The sequence below is a fragment of the Hypanus sabinus genome, chromosome 17 (genome assembly GCF_030144855.1).
Source record: "Hypanus sabinus isolate sHypSab1 chromosome 17, sHypSab1.hap1, whole genome shotgun sequence".
In the NCBI taxonomy this organism is placed as follows: domain Eukaryota; kingdom Metazoa; phylum Chordata; class Chondrichthyes; order Myliobatiformes; family Dasyatidae; genus Hypanus; species Hypanus sabinus.
The window spans coordinates 50696138-50720722 of record NC_082722.1 but is presented as its reverse complement, the minus strand read 5'-3'; the positions used below and the strand labels follow the sequence as shown (position 1 = coordinate 50720722).

General features: G+C 38.5%; 2 protein-coding genes across 2 annotated transcripts in view; one reads left to right on the top strand and one right to left on the bottom strand.

Moving 5' to 3' along the window:
- znf276 (zinc finger protein 276) overlaps positions 1-24585 on the top strand; it is a 50643-nt gene that overhangs the window by 24637 nt on the left and 1421 nt on the right. Inside the window, exons 4-10 of the mRNA XM_059993036.1 lie at positions 3853-4404; positions 11363-11444; positions 12266-12349; positions 13523-13612; positions 14516-14591; positions 18450-18567; positions 19094-19193. Coding sequence (XP_059849019.1) covers positions 3853-4404; positions 11363-11444; positions 12266-12349; positions 13523-13612; positions 14516-14591; positions 18450-18567; positions 19094-19193 — 1102 coding nt within the window. The remainder of the gene's footprint in view (positions 1-3852; positions 4405-11362; positions 11445-12265; positions 12350-13522; positions 13613-14515; positions 14592-18449; positions 18568-19093; positions 19194-24585) is intronic.
- The window catches only part of LOC132406908 (Fanconi anemia group A protein-like), a 115002-nt gene continuing 109616 nt past the window's right edge, over positions 19200-24585 (bottom strand). The window contains exon 45 of the mRNA XM_059993035.1: positions 19200-24409. The gene's annotated coding sequence lies outside the window, so the exon portion shown is untranslated. The remainder of the gene's footprint in view (positions 24410-24585) is intronic.

Genomic DNA, 24585 nt, shown 5'->3' with positions numbered 1-24585 from the left:
CTCTTCTGGACTCTCTCCAATGACAATACATCCTTTCTGAGATAAGGAGCCCAAAACTGTTGCCAATACTCCAAGTGCGGCCTAACTAATGTCTTATAAAGGCTCAGCATCATCTCAGCAACACACACAAAATGCTGGAGGAACTCAGCAGGCCAGGCAGCTGAGGACAGTCAACGTTTCTGCTGTTGACCTGAAACGTCAACTGTATTCTCTTCCATAGATGCTGCCTGGCCCCCTGTGTTCCTCCAGCATTTTGTGTGTGTGTTGCTTGGATTTCCAGCATCTGCAGATTTTCTCTTGTTTCTCAGCATTATCTCCTTGCTTTTTTCCTTTTCCCTTTGAAATAAATGCCAACATTGCATTTGCCTTTTTTACCACAGATTCAATCTGTGAATTAACCTTCTGGGAGTTTTGCACGAAGACTCCCATGTCCCCTTGCACCTCTGATGTTTGAATTTTCTCCCTCTTTAGATAATAGTTTGCACTATTATTCCTTTTACCAAAATGCATTATCTACATTTCCCAACATTGTATTCCTGCTGTAATCATGTTGCTTCCTCAGCACCACCTATCACTCCACCTATCTTCATATATTCTGCAAACTTGCTACAAAGCTATCAATTCCATTATCCAAATTATTGACAAACAATATGAAAAGTAGCGGTCCCAATACTGACCCCTGAGGAATTCCACTGGTCATTGGCAGCAAACCAGAAAAGGCCGCTTTTATTCCCAGTCGCTGCCTCCTGCCTGATAGCTGTATCTATGCGGTTATGTTTCCTGTAACACTATAGGATTTTATCTTGTTAAGCAGCCTCACGTGAGTCACCTTATCAAATTATTTCTGAAAATCTAAGTAAATGACATCCACTACCTCTCCTTTGTCCATCCTGCTTCTTACTAGAAAGAATTCCAACAGATTTGTCAGGCAAAATTTCCCTAGACAGAAACCATGCTGACTTTGACTTATTTTATCTTGGTCTCCAAGTACCCCCGAAACCTCGTCCTTTGTAATTAACTCCGACACTTTCCCAACCACTGAGGTTAGGCTAACTGGCCTATAATTTCCTCTCTTTTGTCTTTCTCCTTTCTTAAAGAGTGGAATGACATTTGCTAGCTCCAGTCCTCTGGGACTATGCCAGAATCAAGTGATTCTTGAATGATTTGTTATCTGTTCAGCCATATCTCTCAGGACTTTGGTATATAGTCTATCTGATGCAGATGACTTATCCACCTTAAGACCTTCCAGTCTGCCTAGCACTTTTTCCTTTGTAATGGCACTCACTGTTGCTTCTTGACACTCACAGGCCTCTGGCATACAGCTAGTGTCTTCCACAGTAAAGACTGAAGCAAAGTACTTATTAAGTTCATCTGCTATTACTACCTCAACAGCATCATTTTCCAGTGGTCCCATATCAACTCTTGCTTCCCTTTTATTCTTTATATAACTGAAAAACTTGTAGTGTCCTACATTACGTTATTGGCTAGCCTGCCCTTATATTTAATCTTTTCCTTTCTTATAGCTTTTTTAGTTGCTTTTGTTGGATTTTAAAATCTTCCTGATCATCCATCTTCCCACTCACTTTTGCTACTTTATATGCCTTTTCCTTGGGTTTAATGCAGTCCCTATCTTCCCTTGTCAGCCACAGTTGCCTAGCCTTGCCATTTGAGAACTATTTCTGTGGAACATATCTATCTTGTGCCTTGTGAACTATTCCCAGAAACTTCAGTCTCCTCTGTTCTGTCGTCATCCACGCCTGTATCCCCCCTTCAATCTGCCTGGGCAAGGTCCTCTCTCGTGCCTCTGTAATTCCCTTCATTCCATTGTGATACTGATACATGTGACTTGCGTTTCTCCCTCTCAAAATGGAGTATCACTGCCTCCTAAGGGTTCCTTTACGTTAAGCTCCCTAATAAGATCTGGGTTATTACACCTTAGCCAATGTAAGATGGCCTTTCCCCCAGTAGGCTCGAGCAAAAGTTGCTCTAAAAAGCCATCTCGTAGGCATTCAACAAATTCCCTCTCTTGTGATCGGACACCCACCTGATTTTTCCAATCCCCTTGCACATTGAAGCCCCCCCCCCACATTACAATTGTGACATTACCCTTATTACGTTGCTCTCCAGCTCCCTTTGCAATCTCAACCCTCGGCTACTATTTGGAGGCTTATATATGATTCCCATAATGTTTTTTTTACCCTTTCAGTTTCTTAACTCCACCCACTAAACTTGTAGTGTCTTGCTTTATATTATCGGCTAGTTTGCCCTCATATTTCATCTTTTCCTTTCTTATAACTTTTTTAGTTGCCTTTTCTTGGATTTTAAAAACTTCCCAATTATCCAACTTCCCACTCACTTTGTCACCTCTTTCTAAAGATGTAATTCCATCTCTTACCAATAGAGCCTCGCTATCACTTATGCCTTCCTGTCTGTCCTTTCGATAGGAAATATATCCTTTGATGTGAAACTCCCACTATGGCTTTCTTTCAGTCACGACTCAGTGATGCCACAGTGTCATACCGGCCAATCTCTAACTGCGCCACAAATTCAACCACCTTATTCCAGAGGCTACTGCATTTACGTACAGCACCTTCAGTCCTGCATTCTTTCCTCATATAAATTTTACCTCTGTGGTACAACTTAACCCTTTGCTCTGTCTGCAGTTTTACCCAGCCATTGCCTTGTCCTTTCTTACATTCATAGTACATAATAAATAAACTACTTGTAAGCCTGCTGGCTCATCCTCAGCTCTTACTGGTTCCCATCCTCTTGCAAATAATTAGCTGCTGAATCTCCTGGTTTCTGGTGGAGCACTTATTAAGGTACTTAAGAATACACCAGGTACAATGGATATTCTTCTGCTGTAGTTTGGACTGTTAGTGAGAAGCTGGCTGAACAGCAGATTCTCTGCAGGCTCATTGGAACCTTGATGTTGATTTTCTCATGGGAGTCTTTCTGTTGCCACTCTTCGTTAGCATCCATTTAATAGAGATGAGACACCAGAAAATATTCTTTTAAATTGCAGAGTCTGGAAATCTAAACTGAAAAAAAAGAATATACACAGAGAAATAAAATACAAAAGCTGAGCCTGTATCACAGATGGATGACTGATGGAGGCAGAAAAATCAGGTTAACTGAAGTTGTAGAATGCAACATTGAAGAAGGTACAATGAGTCCAGAAAGAAGATGAGTGCCATTCATCAAGTTTGTGTTTCGCCTCATTGTAACAGCATGGGATACCACAGACTGATAGCTCAGTGTGTGATGGAAATTAAAGTAGCACATAACAGGAATCTGAGGCTCACCCCTGTTCATTGATCATAGGTGCTCCTCAAAGCTGTCACCCAGTCTGATGATCTACCTTATCTATGCCTCTCATAATGTTACGCAGTGATCAGGACCGCATCCAATACTCCAAATGTGGCCTAACCAATGTTTTATATACGTGACTTTCCAGCTCAAGTAATCAACACCATGACTGATGAAGTGCACGTGCAATGTAAAACGATTTTAGCTCTATACAGTTTTCAGTGATGAATGTATAGAATTCTTTTGAAATGTGTTTGAAAACTGGAAAATTTGTTACATTTTTAAGTAGAACCAAGCATTGAGATTTTCTTCAAGATATGTTCAAACATTAAACATTGCTATTTCTGATGTGTTGATGTACAATTTATAAAATGGAAAAGTGACTAGATTTCATTATTTAAAGAAAAGTCATAAATAATGATTATTTGCTAAAACAGTAAGGTTATATCTTTTATTTATTGACCTATCTCTTTAATAGTTTTTTATATTGATGCAAACTGAGAAATCTACAGTAGATTAACTGAATCTTTTTATTATTTGTAGGTGACTTTAAACGGATGTTAAACGATGGTGCTTTAATCGCAACTCCACAGTGTCTACAGATTTTGGTCACTTGGGCACACCATCACGGTAGCAGTTGCGGGTCTCAACCGCATGTACAGAGTGTCTTATCTGCAGAGTATCGAGGAGTGGTTGGAGCTGTCTGGGGCTGTCCAGAGGGCCACAGTTACATCCTGGACATGCATTCAAACCATAATATTGTTTTGAATGAGGGACAGTGCCCATCCGATAGAAATAAAGACTCAAAGAAGGAAGTTCTTGGTAGTTCAATAACCCTTTCACCTCAGAATGGAACAGGTACCGAAAATGGTGAGGGTGAAAATGTTGCGAAACATCAGACTGTCCCAGTGTTATTTTGGTCATCAGACTTTCAGCCTTGCACGTTCAGTAGAGCTACTTCGCAGTCAGTGGAAGTGGATAACTCAAAATATCCACTGAGGAAGGATATGCCCTTGCTCTCAGATCCTGAATATACAGAGTGTTCTTGGGAAAAAGTTCAGATACAGGATGCAAATAGGCTACCAAATGCTAAAGGTAAGAAATTAATTTTATTATCAAATTATGAGGTTGCATGTTTACATAAATTCAAAAAAATTAATGCAGGTTTAGTACCCCTTAGCCAAAATGCTTGGGGCTGGAAGTGTTTTGGATTTTGGATCTTGGAATATATACAGGTTTCCCCCCGTTTATGAAACTGTTCATAAGCCGAAATGGCATAAAGCGAAGAAGCAATTACCATTAATTTATATGGGAAAATTTTTTGAGCGTTCCCAGACCCAAAAAATAACCTACCAAATCAAACCAAATAGCACATAAAACCTAAAATAATACTAACATATAGTAAAAGCAGGAATGATATGATAAATACACAGCTATATAAAGTAGATATAATGTATGTACAGTGTAGTCTTACCTACCAGAATCAGGAAGATTGAACCAAAACCGATATGTAGAAAAAAGTCTGCACAGACATGCATGTGCACACATCTGCCTGCGCAAGGCTTCACAGTCATGATAGTCCTTCTTGGGGTAAACACAAGTTTGAAGCAGGCTTCTTTTTTCGTAAAATTGAAAATCTTCTTTCGGTTAGCGAAAACAGGTACTAATGTAAATCTTTTGAGAAAGCGAAATTGCGTAAAGCAAACGTTCGGAAAGCTGGGGACACCTGTATTGAGATAGCTTGGGATTTCCATCATTTCCGACTCTGAATTTGTGTTCATTACATATGTGAAGTCACTTCTCAGAACTGTCCGCGATGCACAGAGACCTGCGCGTCACCTGGGAACTGTCATATAACCATATAACCATATAACAATCACAGCACGGAAACAGGCCATCTCGGCCCTCCTAGTCCGTGCCGAACCCTTAATCTCACCTAGTCCCACCTACCTGCACTCAGCCCATAACCCTCCACTCATTTCCTGTCCATATACCTATCCAATTTTACCTTAAATGACACAACTGAACTGGCCTCTACTACTTCTACAGGAAGCTCATTCCACACAGCTATCACTCTCTGAGTAAAGAAGTACCCCCTCGTGTTTCCCTTAAACTTCTGCCCCCTAACTCTCAAATCATGTCCTCTCGTTTGAATCTCCCCTCTCAATGGAAACAGCCTATTCACGTCAACTCTATCTATCCCTCTCAAAATTTTAAATACCTCGATCAAATCCCCCCTCAACCTTCTACGCTCCAATGAATAGAGACCTAACTTGTTCAACCTTTCTCTGTAACTTAAGTGCTGAAACCCAGGTAACATCCTAGTAAATCGTCTCTGCACTCTCTCTAATTTATTAATATCTTTCCTATAATTCGGTGACCAGAACTGCACACAATATTCCAAATTTGGCCTTACCAATGCCTTGTACAATTTTAACATTACATCCCAACTTCTGTACTCAATGCTCTGATTTATAAAGGCCAGCGTTCCAAAAGCCTTCTTCACCACCCTATCTACATGAGACTTCACCTTCAGGGAACTATCACTGTTTGTGATGTCAGCCCCGGGGGAAAAAAAGTCAGATTTTGGAGGTTTTCAGATGAAGAAATTTTAGATAAGGAGTAGTCAACCTGTATTACTAACTGAAGAAACAGGAATATGTTGTAGTTGTTTGTAATAATGTTTATTGAGTGATAAATGTTGACAGGGTACCTGAGAGAAGTCATGCTGATGGGCTTTTGTATGTGCTAATGAAACAATCATAGAATCATACTGCACTGAAATAGATACTTTAGCCAAACATATTCATTCCAGCTATCAAGTGCCTATCAATACTAATCCTATTTGCCGGCACTTGTTCATTATGCCTCGATGATACAAAAGTCATCAAAGCCAGTTTTGGATGTACTTTGTCAACATGCTCCTTTGGATCAGTTTCCCATGTGGGAACTTTCTCTCAAGTCCACGTGGACGATATCAACTGCATTGACCTCATTCTGCTGCCTCTTGTTGGTCAAATGCGATCTTCTTGCTAACCAAACAATGCTAATTTTTGTTTAATTAATCATGATCTTTTTTCCATTAACTTCCCTACGATTAACACTTGACCCGCAGGCCTGTAATTAATCTGATTTATTCTAATGTTCTTGAGTAAAGGTACAGTATTGTTGTCCTTCAGTCAGCTGGTGGCCAGGATACATTTCAAAAGAATTCTATACATTCATCACTGAAAACTGTATAGAGCCAAAATCGTTTTACTTTGCACGTGCATTTCATCAGTCAGGGTGTTGATTACTTGAGCTGGGAAGTCACGTATATAAAACATTGGAGTAATTTGGAATATCTCTCTGTAAGCCACAGGAATCTACTCACTCTTGAGTAGCCTGGCATGCATCTCACAGGGTGTGGGGACTTATCCTTTAAAACAGCTTAGTCATAATTTAAAAATAGGTATTTTATATAACATGTTCTAGAATTTCTCTGTCACCACTCAACCCCCACCCCCGAATTCTCAAAAAAAATCATTCGTCATGGTACAGATGAGAAATATTCATGTAAGATTTCATCTACCTTCATTGGTTCCGTGCACTTTTTAGTTCCTAATTTGTGGTTACCCTCCGTCTGCTAATGTAATCGTAGGGTCATAGCCATGGCGAGAGTGTGGCAAGTCCTTTTGGCCCACAGAGTCCATGTTGAGCACCAATGTCCATTTCGCTAATGCTGTCATAACCCATTTTATTCTTCCTACATTCTCGTTTACTTCATCCCAGACCCTCAGCTACACACAGGAGTCAATTTACTGCAGTTAATTAACGTGAGTATGAAATGCAAGGAAACTGGGGTGCCTGGAGGAAACGCATGTGGTCACCAGGAGAGCATCCATACTCCACAGACAACACCAGCTTTGAGGATTGTATTTAATCTTGATTATACAGTTGCATGATTTCAGTATATTACAACAAGCTATGTTACTAACATTACTTTCTCAGACTCCCTCAACTTAAAAATTCAAAAGATAGTACATTAATTAATGAAGATTAACATTTTAATTATTGGACAAAAAATCCAAACATTATCTACTCAGTTTAATTTGTAAACTATAAGCCAACGTTATGCATTTGCCACTTTTTTTTAACATGGAATCCCATTCTCAAAATACCAGTAATGATTTCTATTCACAAATTGATACTGAATTATTTTGCATAAATCGGAATCTCAAGCTGTATGTGTGTATCCTAAACCATTGAAGTGTCTGATTGATTTTACGTGCCTTGGCTCCATGGTGGCAATGTTGCTTTCAGACTGAAAATTGTGAATTTTAACTCTACAGCTGAGCAACGTATCCAGCCAGCACCTACGCACAGTGAGGTTGCTATAACATTGAAGTACTAAATTTTCAGTTGAGTTATTATTCTTGCTAAGCAGCAGGAAGGATAAATTGCAACACCAAACTTTCAGATTTCTTCCTACTGTGGAAATACTACTTCCACTTTCAGTGATGGAGATTCAGTTCAGAATACCATGCTGCAGTGTTACTTTAGGAACTCTTTTTACTCAGTTGAATGGAATTGGAAGTAAATCTCAGTATCAAAACACCTGAATGTTGAGAATGGCTAAGTGACTGTCAGAATATAGTCCAGTATAGATCACGTTTAATACTGCGTTTCACATGCTATAACATTTGAGCTCATTAGACCTTTAGAAATGGATATCATACTTCTGTAGAAAGAAGGGTTGTTGCTAGCACAATCCGGTCAGATAGCATTGGTAAGACTGAGCAATAATAGATTGTCATTTAAGAAACTTCAAGAAACTTGGGTACTGTTGTCAGCTGTTTGTTCTAATATTCACAATACTGGACAGAACGCCCTGAACTTTTAAAAGATTATGTAGGGACAATTGATAAGCATGTATAAAAGTTAATAAAAATAGAAACTGCTGGCAATCCTCAGCAGGTCAGGCAGCAGCTGTGGGAAGAAAATTTAAGTTAATTCTTCATGAACTCTTTATCAGAATCGGAAAAGATTGAAGAGACGCTAGCTTTCAGTTGCTAAATGTGTGAGGAAGTGATGGATAGAACAGTGAATGAGTAGAGCTAGGTTTGCTGTGATGAAAAATGTTAATTGGGCTTATCTGATTAATGAAGACAATTAGACATAAAGAAAATAAAAGAATATCCATAAGCTATGACATTCAGGATAAAGCAGAGGGAAATTCCCCATAGATCAGGCAGTGTCAGTGGAAAGAGAAAAACTGAGTTAATATTAGAGAGATGACTTATAGGAGAATTGTCCGGAAGAAGTGAATTATCAATTCGGGGTCAAATTCTGAAGGCTTCAACATGCACAGATGGAAGATGAGATGCTTGGATTCAGTAGGGCTGCTTTGGAATAGTATGGAAAGTTACAAATGCAAAGTTCAGAATCAGTGGGATGGAGAATTAAAGTGACATGGAACTGCAAGCTCAGGGTGGCGCTGCATTCATACTAGAGCTAACTCACAAAGTAGTCCCCTTTCTTCGTTTGATCTCTCTATTGTAAAGGAGACCGCATCACTAGCACCAAATGCACTTCATTGGAACAAATGCAAATCAGTTGTTTTACTAAAAGGGCTTTTTAGGTGCCTAGATGGTTAGAAGTGAAGAAATCACTTGCATCTCTTGCAGTTGCATGTGAAAGGGCCCTGTGAAGGGGGTGTTTGGGAGATTCTTCCCCTAACCTCTCTATAACTCAAAACTAATTAACTTTCTCTCTGTGTTCTTCTACCTGAAATATTAACTCTGTTCTTCCCAGATGGTGATTGATGCGATAAGCATCTCCAGCTTTTTTGGTATTTATTTCAGATTGAAGGCATTTGCTTTTCTGTATTGGGCTAGATTAATTACTTTGGGTTTGTTTTAGGAAATTGGTGTAAAGATGAAAGGTTATATTTTGCAAGTTAACCAAGTCATGTGGGGAAAAACTCAGTGCATAAAAGCATGCAGACATGATCAAGAGGTTCAATCGCTGTTCAGACCAAACATCAAAATGGAAAAAATATGATCTAAATGACTTTGAATATGGAATAAACATGAGGAAATCTGCAGATGCTGGAAATTCAAACAACACACACAAAGTGCTGGTGGAACACAGCAAGCCAGGCAGCATCTATAAGGAGAAGCACTGTCGACGTTTTGGGCCGAGACCCTTCATCAGGACTAACCGAAAGGAAAGATAGTAAGAGATTTGAAAGTAGTGGGGGAGGGGAAATGCAAAATGATAGGAGAAGACCGGAGGGGGTGGGATGAAGCTAAGAGCTGGAAAGGTGATTGGTGAAAGTGATACAGAGCTGGAGAAGGGAAAGGATCATGGGACAGGAGGCCTCAGGAGAAAGAAAGGGGGAGGGGGGAACACCAGAGGGAGATGGAGAACAGGCAAACAACTAAATATGTCAGGGATGGGGTAAGAAGGGGAGGAGGGGCATTAACAGAAGTTGGAGAAGTCAATGTTCATGCCATTAGGTTGGAGGCTACCCAGCCGGTATATAAGGTGTTGTTGTTCCAACCTGAATTTGGATTCATTTTGACAGTAGAGGAGGCCATGGATAGACCTATCAGAATGGGAATGGGACGTGGAATTAAAATGTGTGGCCACTGGGAGATCCTGCTTTCTCTGGCGGACCGAGCATAGGTGTTCAGCGAAACGGTCTCCCAGTCTGCGTCGGGTCTCACCAATATATAAAAGGCCGCACCAGCAGCACCGGACGCAGTATACCACACCAGCCGACTCACAGGTGAAGTGTTGCCTCACCTGGAAGGACTGTCTGGGGCCCTGAATGGTGGTGAGGGAGGAAGTGTAAGGGCAGGTGTAGCACTTGTCCGTTTACAAGGATAAGTGTCGGGAGGGAGATCGGTGGGAAGGGATGGGGGGGACGAGTGGACAAGGGAGTCGTGTAGGGAGTGATCCCTGCGGAAAGCAGAAAGAGGGGGGGAGGGAAAGATGTGCTTGGTTGTAGGATCCTGTTGGAGGTGGCGGAAGTTACAGAGAATTATACGTTGGTCCTGGAGGCTGGTGGGGTGGTAGGTGAGGACAAGGAGCCCGATCCTGAGTGGGGTGAGGGCAGATGTGTGGGAAATGGGAGAGATGCGTTTGAGAGCAGAGTTGATGGTGGAAGAAGGGAAGCCCCTTTGTTTAAAAAAGGAAGACACCTCCTTCGTCCTGGAATGAAAAGCCTCATCCTGAGAGCAGATGCGGCAGAGACAGAGGAATTGTGAGAAGGGGATAGCCTTTTTGCAAGAGATAGGGTGGGAGGAGGAATAGTCCAGGTAGCTGTGAAAGTCTGTAGGCTTATAGTATTATTGGCTTATTGAATATGGAATGATTGTTGGTGTCAGACAGGGTGGTTTGAGTATCCGAGAAACTTCTGATCCTGGGATTTTCACGCACTAGTGTCTACAGTTTAGAAAATGAAGTGATAAACAAAAAAAAACAAATCCACTGAGTGTCAATTCTGCAGGTGAAAATACCTTGTTAATGAGAGGTCAGAGGAGAATGCCCAGACTGGTTCAAGCTGACAAGCAGGTGACAGTAACTTAAATAACTATGCATTATAACAGTAGCATATAGAAGAACATCTTTGAACACATCGAACTTTGAAGTAGATGGGCTACAGCAGCAGAAGACCACAAACGTACACTTGACCTAATGAAGTGGCCACAGAGTATATATGAAGTAAGTGAAGATCCGAGACAAATTTCAGAAAGAGTAGATTGACCCTGAAATCTGAGAATGATAAACTCAGTAAATATGTTGATTTTAACTAGAAGCTTCTCTTTGTTAGTGAACATTGGCCCAAATGTTGCACCAGTGCGCTGTTTGTTTCAGTAATGTATTGGATCCATGACCTCCATGTGGCTTCCACAGAGCCAAACAACAGAGAAAGTGTTACTGTATTACTGAGCAAGGTGACACTACCCAGATTAAGACCTGATTAACAGTATGATTTGTTATTGAAAAAGTTTGCTGAGTCGGTCCTCTCACGGTGTACATATTCTTTTCTCCCCTCTTGCTTTAGATCCAGTTAACTGCAATGAAGCATCTTGTTCTATAACAGATGGCGTTGTGGACGGATTAGAGTCCAGTGATCTCTCAGATAGGTAGGGCTTTATAAAATTTAATGGTGTGTGTATAACTGATCAACATTTAATTGAAATATATCAACCTCACTATGATTCGTTGTAATTGACGTTAGCATAATCAACTTTAAGTTAGTGCACCAACATTGTCAAAAATTTTAGATACATAATGTGCATTTTTTAATGTAAAGCTTTAAATTTAAGAAATATTATAAAATTGAGTTCTCTAACAAATTTGACCTAAAATTTCATTGGAAGTAGAGGTATTAAGTATCATGGCTAAAGACAATACAGCAATGTATTGCTATGTACGTAATGTGCAATATTACGTAATGTAATGACAATATGCAATGTACGTAATGAAACCAGTTGTAAATGGTTGCTTAACTGGAAGATATACATTTTTTTTCTTTAATATTTACTTCAGTCCTAAATAGGTTCTATCCTTTAAGATAGATGTTATGATTTCTACAAGTAGGTTATCATAAATCTTTTATTTTTATTAGTTTTCCACTCTTGCATTATTTCACATAGTATTGTTCCTCAACTTGTCCTTTTCCACCTTGTTTATTGTAGCTATTTCTCCCCTTATCTAAGTCTGGTAATTGGATTTTTCACATTCTGTGATCCAACAAATAGAATAATGATTAGAAGCAAACAATTTCCAGTTCCAAGGTTCCAATTCTTTTGAACTTGTTTTATTAATTATCATGCAATAATCAGCTGAAGCAACAAATACAATGTCTGAACACTAAATATTTAAGGAAAAAAAGAATATTACTTTATATTGTTGTTCTATCAATTGTACTAGTTCAACTATTTTAAAAAGTTGTTTTTTTCAGGTATCTGTCAAGTGAAGATGATGGAGAAATAAAAGTTAAGAATGGCTCTTCAGATGAGTCTTTTCAACCATATTGGGAGAAGAAGTGAGTACTTGTGAATCACCAAAGAATCAGCCTTTTAACTGAATAAACTGTAACATAGATTTGAACAAATGTTTGTCTGCATATTGTTGAATTATACTTAAATCTGATAATTTAGGTCAAGAGTGTTTATAATTTATGCCTGAAATCATTTAATGATGCACCTGGCTTTGATATAGGCATTATATTAATCATCTTATCTGGCTTATCTTAATAGAGTTGCATTTTTCACTCTCTTAACTATTTAGTTTTTCTTTGCAATTTATAGATTTCAGCTTTTCTTGAATATTTGATGCAACATTTGACCAACTGTTTTACACATGATTCCAAGTATTGTTAGAAATACTGCCCTTACTCTAGTGGTGCAGAAACTCAATTATATTTCAAATAACATCAGTTTTTAATTATGACTTAACTATGAAAATCCTCAAATGAAAGGAAATTCAGGTTTCTAGGATTATTTTCCAATAACTTGGATGATGGTAATAATGTTGGGAATTTATTAAGGCAATATTCAGCTTTGTAACTGTGTTGGATTTTATAGATGTAATGTCCTGATACCAAAACCATAAACATCTTATAAAAAACTGATAAATCTGGTATTCTTTGGACCATATTTCAACACGTGACAGATTTGCTATTGATGCTGACAAATGTGGCTAGAAATGTTGTGTTGAGTGATCAGTCTGTGACAGAAACTGAAATGGAGAGTGATGGCAGTTGTGTTTCGATTTCTCAATGTCCCTTGTAGTAACAGATTTTCTATTAGCCTTTGACACACAATTAAAATTACTGTCAATACAAGTAATTGAACGCTTGTGAAAAGAAAATTTAATTTGTTTCCTTCAAATTAAAATTGGAGGTGAAGCATCATATTTGGCACTTATCAACTAAAACTAAATGTTGTGACGTCTCATTTGCTGAAAAAGGCACATTACTGCCTCTGTTATCTCTGTGTATATTAATTCTAATATCACTGAACATACAGTGTTACAGTTGAAGATGTTTTTAGTTATCAGTTTGGTTAGTGTAAGTATGAAATTACTCTGCTAACAACATTTTATGGTAATTTTTGTAAATATTAATTCTTAACTTCATAAGCAGAATATTCCAAACTGGAACAGTTTTTAAAAAAACTGCATGACAGACAATTAAGACTACTTTTTATTCTTGCAGTAAGTTACCAGTTAAGAAATGCAGCACTAAGGATGTGAAGAAACAACCTGGACAAAAACGTGGCCGTAAACCAAAATCAAACTCAGAAAGGTACTAATATTAAACATTCTGCTAGTATTCAGTTTTATTCCTAGACATCAGCACCCTCTAATATTCTAGATTTTGGATACCTAAAGCATATGTTTTATGTTAGCAGTGGGAAAATGCTTTAATAATTCAGTTATTCTGCATTTGAAATAAGCAAGAGAGATGAGATTTTATTGTTTACTTATGGAATTGTTAACAATAGTATAATATGATAACAAAGATAATGCAGATTTCAAACGAGGAGATGTCAGGGATAAGCTTTTTACACAGAGAGTGGTGAGTGCGTGGAATGGGCTGCCAGTGGCGGTGGTGGAGGCGAATACATTAGGATCATTTAAGAGACTTCTGGGTGGATGCATGGAGCTCAGAAAAATAGAGGGCTTTGGGAAAGCCTAGGTAGTAAGGTAATGGGAAAGCCTAGGTAGTAAGGTAAGGACATGTTTGGCACAGCTTTGTGGGCTGAAGGGCCTGTATTGTGTTGTAGGGTTTCTATGTTAATTCTGCAAGATATATTGAAGTGTACATTTTTGAGATGCGTGCTATAAAGCTTTATTTTTTTTAATGATTACACTAGTTTTTTTTTAATTTGGAACTTGCTTCCTATTTACTTGTGTTATTAACCCGAACAGCTATGTGCATTTAAATAAAAGGCAAATCTAAAGAAGCTTCAAATATCTGTTGAACTCCAGTTCCTGACAGGAGCATCTAATATAAAGGGAAAAGCAGCATAGATGATTTAATAGAACATGTCATTATAAGTATCTTAAAATATTTTGAAAAATCTTAAAAGTCACCAAATCAACACTGTGTCAGTGATTATTGAATGACAAGAAATCAGATACTAGACAGTATGGTAGCTCCATACATTTGTTGTGTGATTACATAGAATGTATTGGTATTTTTCAGGGAAGATTTTCCCACCATGTACCGATGTCAATATAAGGGTTGCTGTGCAGTTTACAGAGGAGTTGATGGACTTAAGGTAAAGTTATGCTCGAGATTAAGTGGAAATTTAAAAATGGAATTAAGGCTTTGTAGTGTCAACTTGGCTTCTTGGGTCACTGGAATTTCATTCAAATAATTGTGAGTTAAGGCCCCTACCAGGCCTTGAATGTGTAATCTTGAATGAGTCTCCATACAATATTGAAACTGGCATTTGCTTATAAACACCTACTGAATGGGTCAATCCATTCCAGTCGTAGTATTGAAATTCTGATCAGCTTTTGAGCAATTGGGAACAATGGATGAGATTTTCGGCCCTCAGTTCTATATCTGCTGTCAGATTGTTAGGGCTATGGAATTGTATTAATGTTATTTGTAAGTAACCTTTAGTAATCCTCTCCTGCAGTTACAGGATATTTTTCAAGAACAGTTATGCAAACATTGTATAACAAGGGTACAGTAAATCTGTATCATACACAGGGATACAAAATGCAAATACAACCATCGTCCATTGTGTTTGGCATCTCTGCTTTTTAGAGTTCCAGTGATAGCCTCGAGCTACCAACTGCCTTGGATGGTGAGGAAAATATGAAGCCAGTTAGTTTCTCCATTGTGAGAATGCAGTAAATCAAAAGCAAACCACGTATGTTTTGCTGAACTCTAATATGAGGCATTCAATTGGTGCTTGGGTTTTTCCTTTTTCTGGTAAAAACTTTAATCGTCTGACAACTCAAGATTGATAATGCCAGGCAGACAGATTTTTAGGGTTATAGGATGTTCCTATTAATACCCTAACTCACTTTTCATTAAATTTTATTTAGATTTTGCAGTGGACCTGGTAGCATGGGAATAGGGGCCCTGGTGAGTGTCAATGGAATACTGGAATGAGGCTTTGGTGCGCTTAAGGGAAATGGAAACAAGGCTCCAGTATGTTTAAGGAGGATCTCAGAAACCAGAACCTCAGGCAGTTTAAGGAGAGAACAGCAAATGAGGTTCCATTAAGTTTAAAGGCAGTTTAGGAAACAGCAAACCAGTGAGTTTCAAGGGATCGTGAGGAAAAGGTTCCCATTGAATTTCAAAGAAGCATGAGAAACTGTCCTGGTGAGCCAGATGCTGAATCATTAGGGTTTCTGAAAAACCGGACAGCGGATTACCAGAGTTTTGCTAACCTGATCATAAAAGACTATCAAGTAAAGATGTTTCCTTCTCTTCACTGAAATGAATGAAATCAACTAAAAGAAACTCCTCATTTTAACAAAGGTTTATTAGGTAAATGTTCACTAACCAGGGACAAGTGTAAATGTTCAATATATTTTTGAATTCATTATTTTCAATTAATCTTTTTTGTTTTAAATTAGAAAGTGAACTTGCATGCAAAATAGTGTATTTGTAAGATAGATTAATTATCAAGTAAAAAGATTCCTGGGATGGCAGGTCTGTCATTTGCAGAGAGATTGGGCAACTCAACTACTCTGCAGGTCAGGAAAATGATCTGTATGGATCAAAGCTGGCTCTATTCAAACAAATGAAGTTCTCTTGGGATGACAGAATAGATAGGGAAGATAAGATGATTCCGCTGATTAAAGCAACTCGAAGTATGAGTAACAGCCTCAAAAATACCAATTAGCGATGAAGTGAAGAGAAATTTCTCCAGTCAAATGAGTCAATATTTTAACTTGTCCATCTCAAAGGATTGTGAAGACTCAGTTATTGATGTATTCAAAATGGCAATTTGACTGCAGAGAGTTGTAGACACAGTTCTGCACATTACAGAAACCAGCCTCACTTTCTTAGACCCTGTCTATACTTCCACTACCTCGCTAAAGCAGTCAACATGATCAAAGACCCTTCCCACCTCGTGTATTCCCTCCAACCTCATTCCACTCCACACCATCCTCACAATCAGGGAGAAGAGCATACCATGAGGTTCAAGGTAATCTATCCTGCTGTTATAAGACTATTATCACATCGTGGCTATCCCTTAAGGTCGAGGATGATGGTCTTTGTTCTGAAGAAGTGGCCCAGAGAGCAAAGACACCCGTGCGTGTATTTGTTTAACATGTGCTTGATGTTGCACTCCAAGAAGCACACGATACTTCACAAATCAACCAATTGATTCCAATGGCATGGAAACCACGACGATTAGAGCTGATGGATTTGTTGCAGCCTTCATCTGCCTTCACAGCCATTGAGTTCGAAGTAACTTTGTCCACCTGTTCCACCATTGAGGTCTTGGATTGTTCTTTGTCAGGGACCTCACCCTCTACCTTACAGCCAAGGGTGACCCTACCAGGAGCACAGCTCTAGACGGCATCACTCTCAGGATCTCAGGACCACACAAGCTTCTCCAGCACGACAAGGTGACAATCCATGGAGAAGTATTAAGCAAAAAGATGAACTCTTGACCTCATAATCTACCTTGTCATTGCCTTTTGCCCCTTATTATCTGCTTGCACAGCAGTTTTTCTGTAGTTGTGATATTTTATTATGCATTGCTTTTCCCTTGTACTAGGGAATGTACTGATGTGATGAAGTGATCTGTATAGATGGCATGCAAAACAAAATCTTTCATTGTACCTTGTACATGTGACACCAATCACCAATTCTCCAATTTATTGGAGCAATTGAGTGGAAAGGGTAGGTGACAGGAAAATGGTGTCGGTTAATCACAGATGCTTGTTGAATGTGACCCAGTTGAATGTGGAGTAAGTTTGAGAGACTGAAAAGAAACACATCGATTCTTCTATGAGATTCATTCATTTTATATTTTAAAATTAAAATATGACTTCACAAGAGCAAAACAAAGATTTTTTTTCTCTTTTAGTGTAAAATTTTAGTAGGAATTGGAAGCAAATTCAAGATCAGGTAAGTATTTATAAAGCTACCTGGGGTAGAGTTATTTCAAATGGTAGATTAATCTGTCTTTCTCCCCACATTTTTGTAAAATAAAAATAATGGCTCCACTCATTTTTATTGATTCAAACATTTACTGGGTCTTTCAAACTGTTACATTAATTGACGTGTTTACATTCTCCTTGTCAGTGGTTGTAAAGCACAGGATGGCCATAGAAAATTCCCTGGCAAGAGTGAAGTTTAGGCTTTGACCAATGTTGAATTGGGCTGCATTATTTTTATATAAATTTTCACAATTCAGATTTTGAATAAGGAAATGATGGAAAGCTTTCCTGCAACAAATTTCAAAATAATTTGTTTTTGCTCAAAAGATATACAAAATAAGATAATTATTTTCTGAAATTTGTATGTAATATAGAAACAAATACTGTATGCCTCTCTCTCCATATTAACCACAAAATATGTGCTAATGACATATTGGAGATGTGGTTATTTGATATTCCATTTATTGATTACAGTTTCTCAGGCACAACATCAGAATCAGGTTTATTTTCACTGGCATATGTTGTGAAATTTGTTGTTTTGCAGCAGCAGTACAGTGCAGGACCATAAAATTACTTAAAAAATTCAAAAGGGAAACAAGGAAGTTTCATAGACCATTCAGAAACCTGATGGCAGAGGAGGAGAAGCTATACCTAAAATATGAAAAGTTGTTTCACTACCAGAATATTTAGCAATAAGTGAATAAGTATGTTACTAATTATCATGTTTCTAGATTCCTCTTTCACAAGTTTATTACAGAATTTAAAATTTGTCTTTGTTAGTGAAAAATACAATTGAGATTAAATGCTCTTTACTTCCTGTCCAGTACTTGCCCGTAATACCTCATCTTTCAGATGGAAAGAAAAAAATTACTTTTATTTATATGCAACTTTAATGAGGAGGTGATGAAGAGCAGTGGTTGCTATGATGGTGCATCTTAATGGGAAACAAATCTAATTAAAGGTACAAGTTATAATAAGAAAAAATATTTGTTTGTTTTTAGAAACACATAAAAGAGCATCATGAAGAGGTGCGTGAACGACCTTGTCCCCATCCAGGATGTAACAAGGTGTTTCTGATTGATCGTTATCTGCAGCGTCATGTAAAGTTGATACATACAGGTAAGTGCTCTATCAATGCATTAAATAAGCATTTGAATTATGTCTTCCATCTCTATTAGCTATTGGGTCTTTTTTGTCTTCTGGTTTGTTTTCTCGGCTGCTAAGAGTATTCATAATTTCTTTAGTGTTATTTATCTGAATACAAGCTGAGCATGGTGCTAGCTCAGTGAAATAGTGATGCACTGCGTTTAATTTCCATTTATACTTATTCATATATTGGAGATTGTACAGTCAAAAACTCTCCTTCCCCTTCTGTAACTAGAAAGACTGCTAAAAAAAAATAGGTGCTTATTTTGTGTTAAAAATGCTTGACATATTTATTATTTACCGCACATTAAAAGCAGTATGTTTTACATCATCATCACAAACCTCCCTCAATAACTTCACTTACAGAAGGTAATGAAAGGAAAAAGACAGCTCTTAATTTCATGTGGAAATACTGGGTTTCATCTCAAAGGGCCATGCCTTTACATTCTGTAGTAGTTTCAAATCCATATTAAAGTATTTTACTTTTTCACCATTTCAGAAGAAAGAAACTACATTTGTGATGAATGTGGACAGACTTTCAAACAGAGGAAGCATCTGTCGGTTCACCAAATGCGCCATTCTGGAGCAAAACCGTTACAGTAAGTACCAGGGAATCATTGTGAGATGAAACAGGCTAGAGTAGGGGTTAAAATGTCAATACTTCATGGTGATTCTTCAGCAATGAATATAATGAGATAATCCTCAATTCAATCTTAAGGTAGTTGGAGTCAAGTATAGGAGATATATCAGAGGTATGTACAGTGAGTGGTGAGTGCATGGAACGCCTTGCCAGGGTGGGTGGTAGCAGCAAATATACTCTATTAGCGGCACTTAAAAAACTATTATTGGAACATGGATGATAGAAAAAATGGGGGGGGAGGCTATGTAGGAAGGGTGGATTAGATTGATCTTAGATCAGGTTAAAAGATCAGCATGACATTGTGGGCTGAAGGGTCTGTACTGTGCTGAAATGTCCTATGTTCTAAATTTCCTGGAATATGGAGGTAAACAGTTATAAAATGTACAGAAGAGAAACTTTGATATTTCAAGCAGTGGAGGAACGTGGAACTCTAGTTCTTTCAGTGGTTCTATCAGCAATTGTTTTGTCCAGTTGTTCATTCATTAGATGGTAGTGAAGAACAAAATTACTTGTACTCATGGAAATTATTTCCAGGACCTCGTTCCAATACCTAGACCAGGTACAGGAGATACTTTGCTAGAAATTTGCAGACATACACCTCAATCACAATATTTTTGATTACTGAAAGCAAGTTAAGCAAAAAATATTTTTTTTCCTCTACTGCTGCAAGTATCACAAAGGAGGAAATGGAAGAATTGCTAACTTGTTCCTTTCTGCTTCAAAATTATTTAAGACAGGATATTTACTGGGCAGAATAGCAATGTATCGGTTATCATAAAATATTATATGTTCACTTCCTGTTCACCGTCTACACCTTGGACTTCAGATACAACTCTGAGTCCTGCCACCTGCAGAAGTTTTCGGAAGATTTGGCAGTTGTGGGCTGTACCAGCCGGGGTCAAGGGTCTGAGTACAGAAGAGTGTAGACAACTTTATTGAATGGTGTGGGCTGTATCACCTGCAGTTCAACATCAGTAGTACAAAGGAGTTGGTGGACTTCAGGAATGTGAAAATGCTATTCATTCCCATCTCCCATCAAAGAAAGGATGTGGAAGGACTACAAATACCTGGCAATTCACCTGGACAATAAACTGGACTGGACTAATTATATAAAGGCTCTATACAAGGAGGGACGGAGGTGACTGTACTTCCTAAGGAGGCTTTGGTCATTCAATGTCTGCAGGACTATGCTGGTGGCCAGCATTCTATACTATGCTGTGGTCTGCTGGTGCAGCAGGGTGAGAGCAACCAATACCAAGAAGATCGATAAGCTTGTTTGGAAAGCTGGTTCAGTTCTGGTGTGGAACTGGAATCCTTGGTGTTGTGTCTGAGAGGAGGATGCTGCAGAAGCTACGGAACATTGTGGGCAATCCCTCTCACCCCCTTCATGATGTACTGGACAAACAGAGAAGCGCTTTTAGTAACAGACTGACTCCACCAAATACACCACTGAATGCCACAAGTGATCCTTTCTCCTTGTGGTTATAAAGCTCTACAACTCCTCCTCCTTTAGTATATAAGTGTATGGTTTCATTGCACATCTTTATTTTGCACTATTATTTTTTAATGAGCGTTTTGTATTTTAAAGTATATATTTCTGACTAAGCAACCTTGCAACAATATAATTTCCTCTGGGATAAATAAAGTTTTATCGGATCTTATAGTGCCAGTGATCCAGGTTCAATTCTGCCATTATCTGCAAGGAATTTGCACGTTCTCCCTGTGACCATGTAGGTTTCCTCCAGGTGCTCTAGTGTCCTCCCATGTTCCAACAATGTACAGATTAGTAGGTTAATTGGTCACGTGGATGTAATTGGGTGACACTGGCTAGTTGGGCCTGTTACTATAAATAATAAAAAATATTTATTTTCAAGGACGGGAGCATACAATTGATTGTGATTCCCAGTAGTGCCAGAAGAGAGATGGTAGCTGAAGCTGAAGAAGGTTTCTGATGTAGACAGGCTAGAATTTAAAGACAGTGACTTGGAGTTGGAAATAGGAAAGACACTATACTGGATGTGTGGAAGTGAAGTTTTGAGCAGAGGAGATCTTTGGTGGGTAGGTAATGCTCAATGGAAAGTAAATAGCTCAGTTATCAAAAAACACTCATCTTACCAAAAACTATGCAGTTCAAAAGCAGGAATACAAGGTGATAAAAATTATATCCCCCAATCTTGTATGTCCATCACATAATTCACTAATTGAACACACATGTAGCTAAATCTAAATTGTCAGCCAGAGTAAAAAGAGCCTCAATGAGCATTAGAATAGTTGAAGCTTAAGGTGTTAAGTTATGGATTAGAGACTCTACAGAAGACTAATCAAGAATTAGCAGTGTTTTATAACTTGTCCAGGTGGCAAAGCCTTTTTTGACGATATGAGGGCCTATTTTGATAAAATAGACTCAATTTTGCTTTCTTTGAATGATAGCAATTTATTTCACTAGTACGAGCTTTTATACTGTCAAGACTTTAGAGCTAGAACATAAATACCAATAACCTTTGCTTAAATTAAGAGTAATTCTATTTCTTCCACTAAGCCCTACATCAGGACAGTACTGCACTTGGGTATCTCTGTTCAGCAGTGACATGGAACAAAGGCATTGTGTATTTCCTCAACTGTATTTAAGAAAATGCACATTAAAAATGTGAGGAATCAACACTGTACAAGACCTTTGCTATAAAATCAGTCACAAAACAGATTACCTTATTATTTGTTAAGCATGCAGTGTGTAAATTAATTGCTTTATTATCTATGCAACTGTGGCTGGCTGCACTTCAAAAGCAATTCCTCAATTTGTTGACCATATCAGAATCACACTTAATATCACTGGCATATGTCATATCATGAAATTAGTTTTGCAGCAGCAGTACAGTGTCATACATAAAAAACAATTATATTACATATATACTGTGGATTCCAGTTAATTGGGACACATCAGGATCAGTCCATTTTGGCCCAATTAAATGGCTGTCTCAATTAGCCAAAGCTTCATGGAAATAGATAAAAATGTATTTTAAAAAAACTACCATTAAACTAACAAATTGTGTATTTAAATGGAATACAGAACAAATTAAAACTAATACTACTCTAGTATTATGAAACTGGATTAGTTCCTAATTGTTATTGGTGGAAAAATTCATCCAGTGTGCCTATACACTGCTGCATTCTTTTGATTAACTATAAATGAACAAAATCAGTGCAGAATACTAGTGAAGAAATGTACTGCCTTCATTTAATGATGTCGACAGTTGCATCCCCCAAATCTTCATTGTAATATTCAAGAGGATTATCAATATCTTCAAATTCTTTGTAGTTCCTAACTTGTTGAAGTAGTGAAATGATTTTACCGTAAATTCCAGTGTATAAGCCAAGAATTTGGCCCTAAATTTTGGTCTTAAAATGAGGGGGTCGGCTTATACAGAGGGTGCCAACTTTGGAAAAACAAGTACACGGAAGACAGGTCGTATTTATTGGCTGTTTTTGAGTCAAATATGTTTCACTGTCGTGACATGAATTCTTTGAATGATTTGTTTAAACTCACATCTAGTGGCTGGAGCACAGAGATCAAACCACTGGGGATGACTGCAGTGTCCGTATTTTCAGCTTTCAATGCTGCTTTTGTCTCACCTGACAAGTACGCTTTGAACACCTCCCAGACAAGTAGCGACTTTTCCTTCCCGAAGCCTTCGGGACATCGACGCCACACCTCTTTAACCCACTTCAAGCAACCGGCTTCATCCATCCAGCAGTGTTCTTATACGTAAACAACACCCTGCGGGAATTTTCTGAGCAATCTTTATTTTGTCTCAACACAAGATCACGTCTACTCATAAATCGGGTGCACCAACTTCGCGTAGTTTTGAAATTTTTACTGACCTCACAGTGTTTATCGGCCCATTTCAACACTTGAACTCAAATCATTTCTCTGGTAACAATGTATCTGGACAATCGCTGGTGACTCACCCATTTTAAAACTTTTACTTCCAGTTCTGGCTATTGGCATCCCTGCGGTTTGCACATTTCGTCTTTGGCATTTCCCTCTGCGTGTCCTCTGCCTTTCTTCACTCACTCACTTGTTTCTCATTTACACTAAACTTCTTAGCAGCTGCAGAATTATTCGTTCCTTTAGCAAAATCAACAACCTTCAGCTTGAAGCCAGCATCATATTGCATTCATTTTAATCTTTTGTACATGGTGGTCGCAAACTCAATATTGCATAGACGTACTGATCCCGCCACCCCGTGTTATGTTTTAATGAGATTACAATGGTTTTGTGTGGGTTACATTTAAGAATATTCTTTACCATTGGAGACCTAATCCAAAATTTCCCTCCCTGATTTATTTATTAAGAATTCGCTTACAATGCTTTGCAATGTGTAGGCCTGTTTTCTTAGCAGGTACTGGTTCACAAAATTTCCCAGTTCCAGATCCGGCAAAGCTGAGTACCGGCATGTGAGATCTTGTGATCTTTTCTGGTTAAATCAAAAACCTCTACAAAAGGGGTCAGCTTATACAAAGGTAACATGAAAAAGTCACTTTTTTAACCTTGAAAAAGTGGGGGGGGGGGGTAGTGTAGTGTCCAATGGCCACACAAGTCCACACATCTGGCAATATTAGAAACTATTCGGCAACTGTCCCCTGCCCCAGTTAAGCGGCAGAGTGTCCCAAACAAACAAAGGGGATCCCGGCCTTTTCTGGGTTTTTTTAGGTCCTTGTTGATGAGGAGGCTAATGCCCATGGTGAATCTCGCTGAGTTTGCACAAGATTGAAAAGAGTAGCAGCAAGTTGCTGTGGCCCCTCCATTCTAGACAGTGATACAACCAGTTAGAATGCTTCTCCTGGTACATCTGTAGAAATTTGCTAGAGTATTTGTTGATGTACCAAATCTCCTCAAACTCCTAATGAAATATAACCTCTGTCATGCCTTCTTCATAATTGCATTAGTATGTTGGGCCCAGGATAGTTCTTCAGAGATGTTGACACCCAGGAACTTGAAACTGCTCACCCTTTCCACTGCTGATTCCTTGATGAAGACTGGTGTGTGTTCCCTTGGCTTCCTCTTCCTGAAATCCATAATCAACTCTTTAGTCTTTCTGATGTTGAGCACAAGGTTGTTGCCGTGACACCACTCAACCAGCTGATCTGTCTCACTCCTGTATGCCTCGTCACCATCTGAAATTTTGCCAAAAATAGTTGTGTTATTAGCAAACATATAGTTGGCATTTGAACTGTCTAGCCCCAGATCACAGGTATAGAGAGAGTTGAGCAGTGGGCTAAGCATGTACCCTTGAGTTGCACTGGTGTTGATTGCCAGCAAGGAGATGTTATTTCGGATCCAAACTGACTGT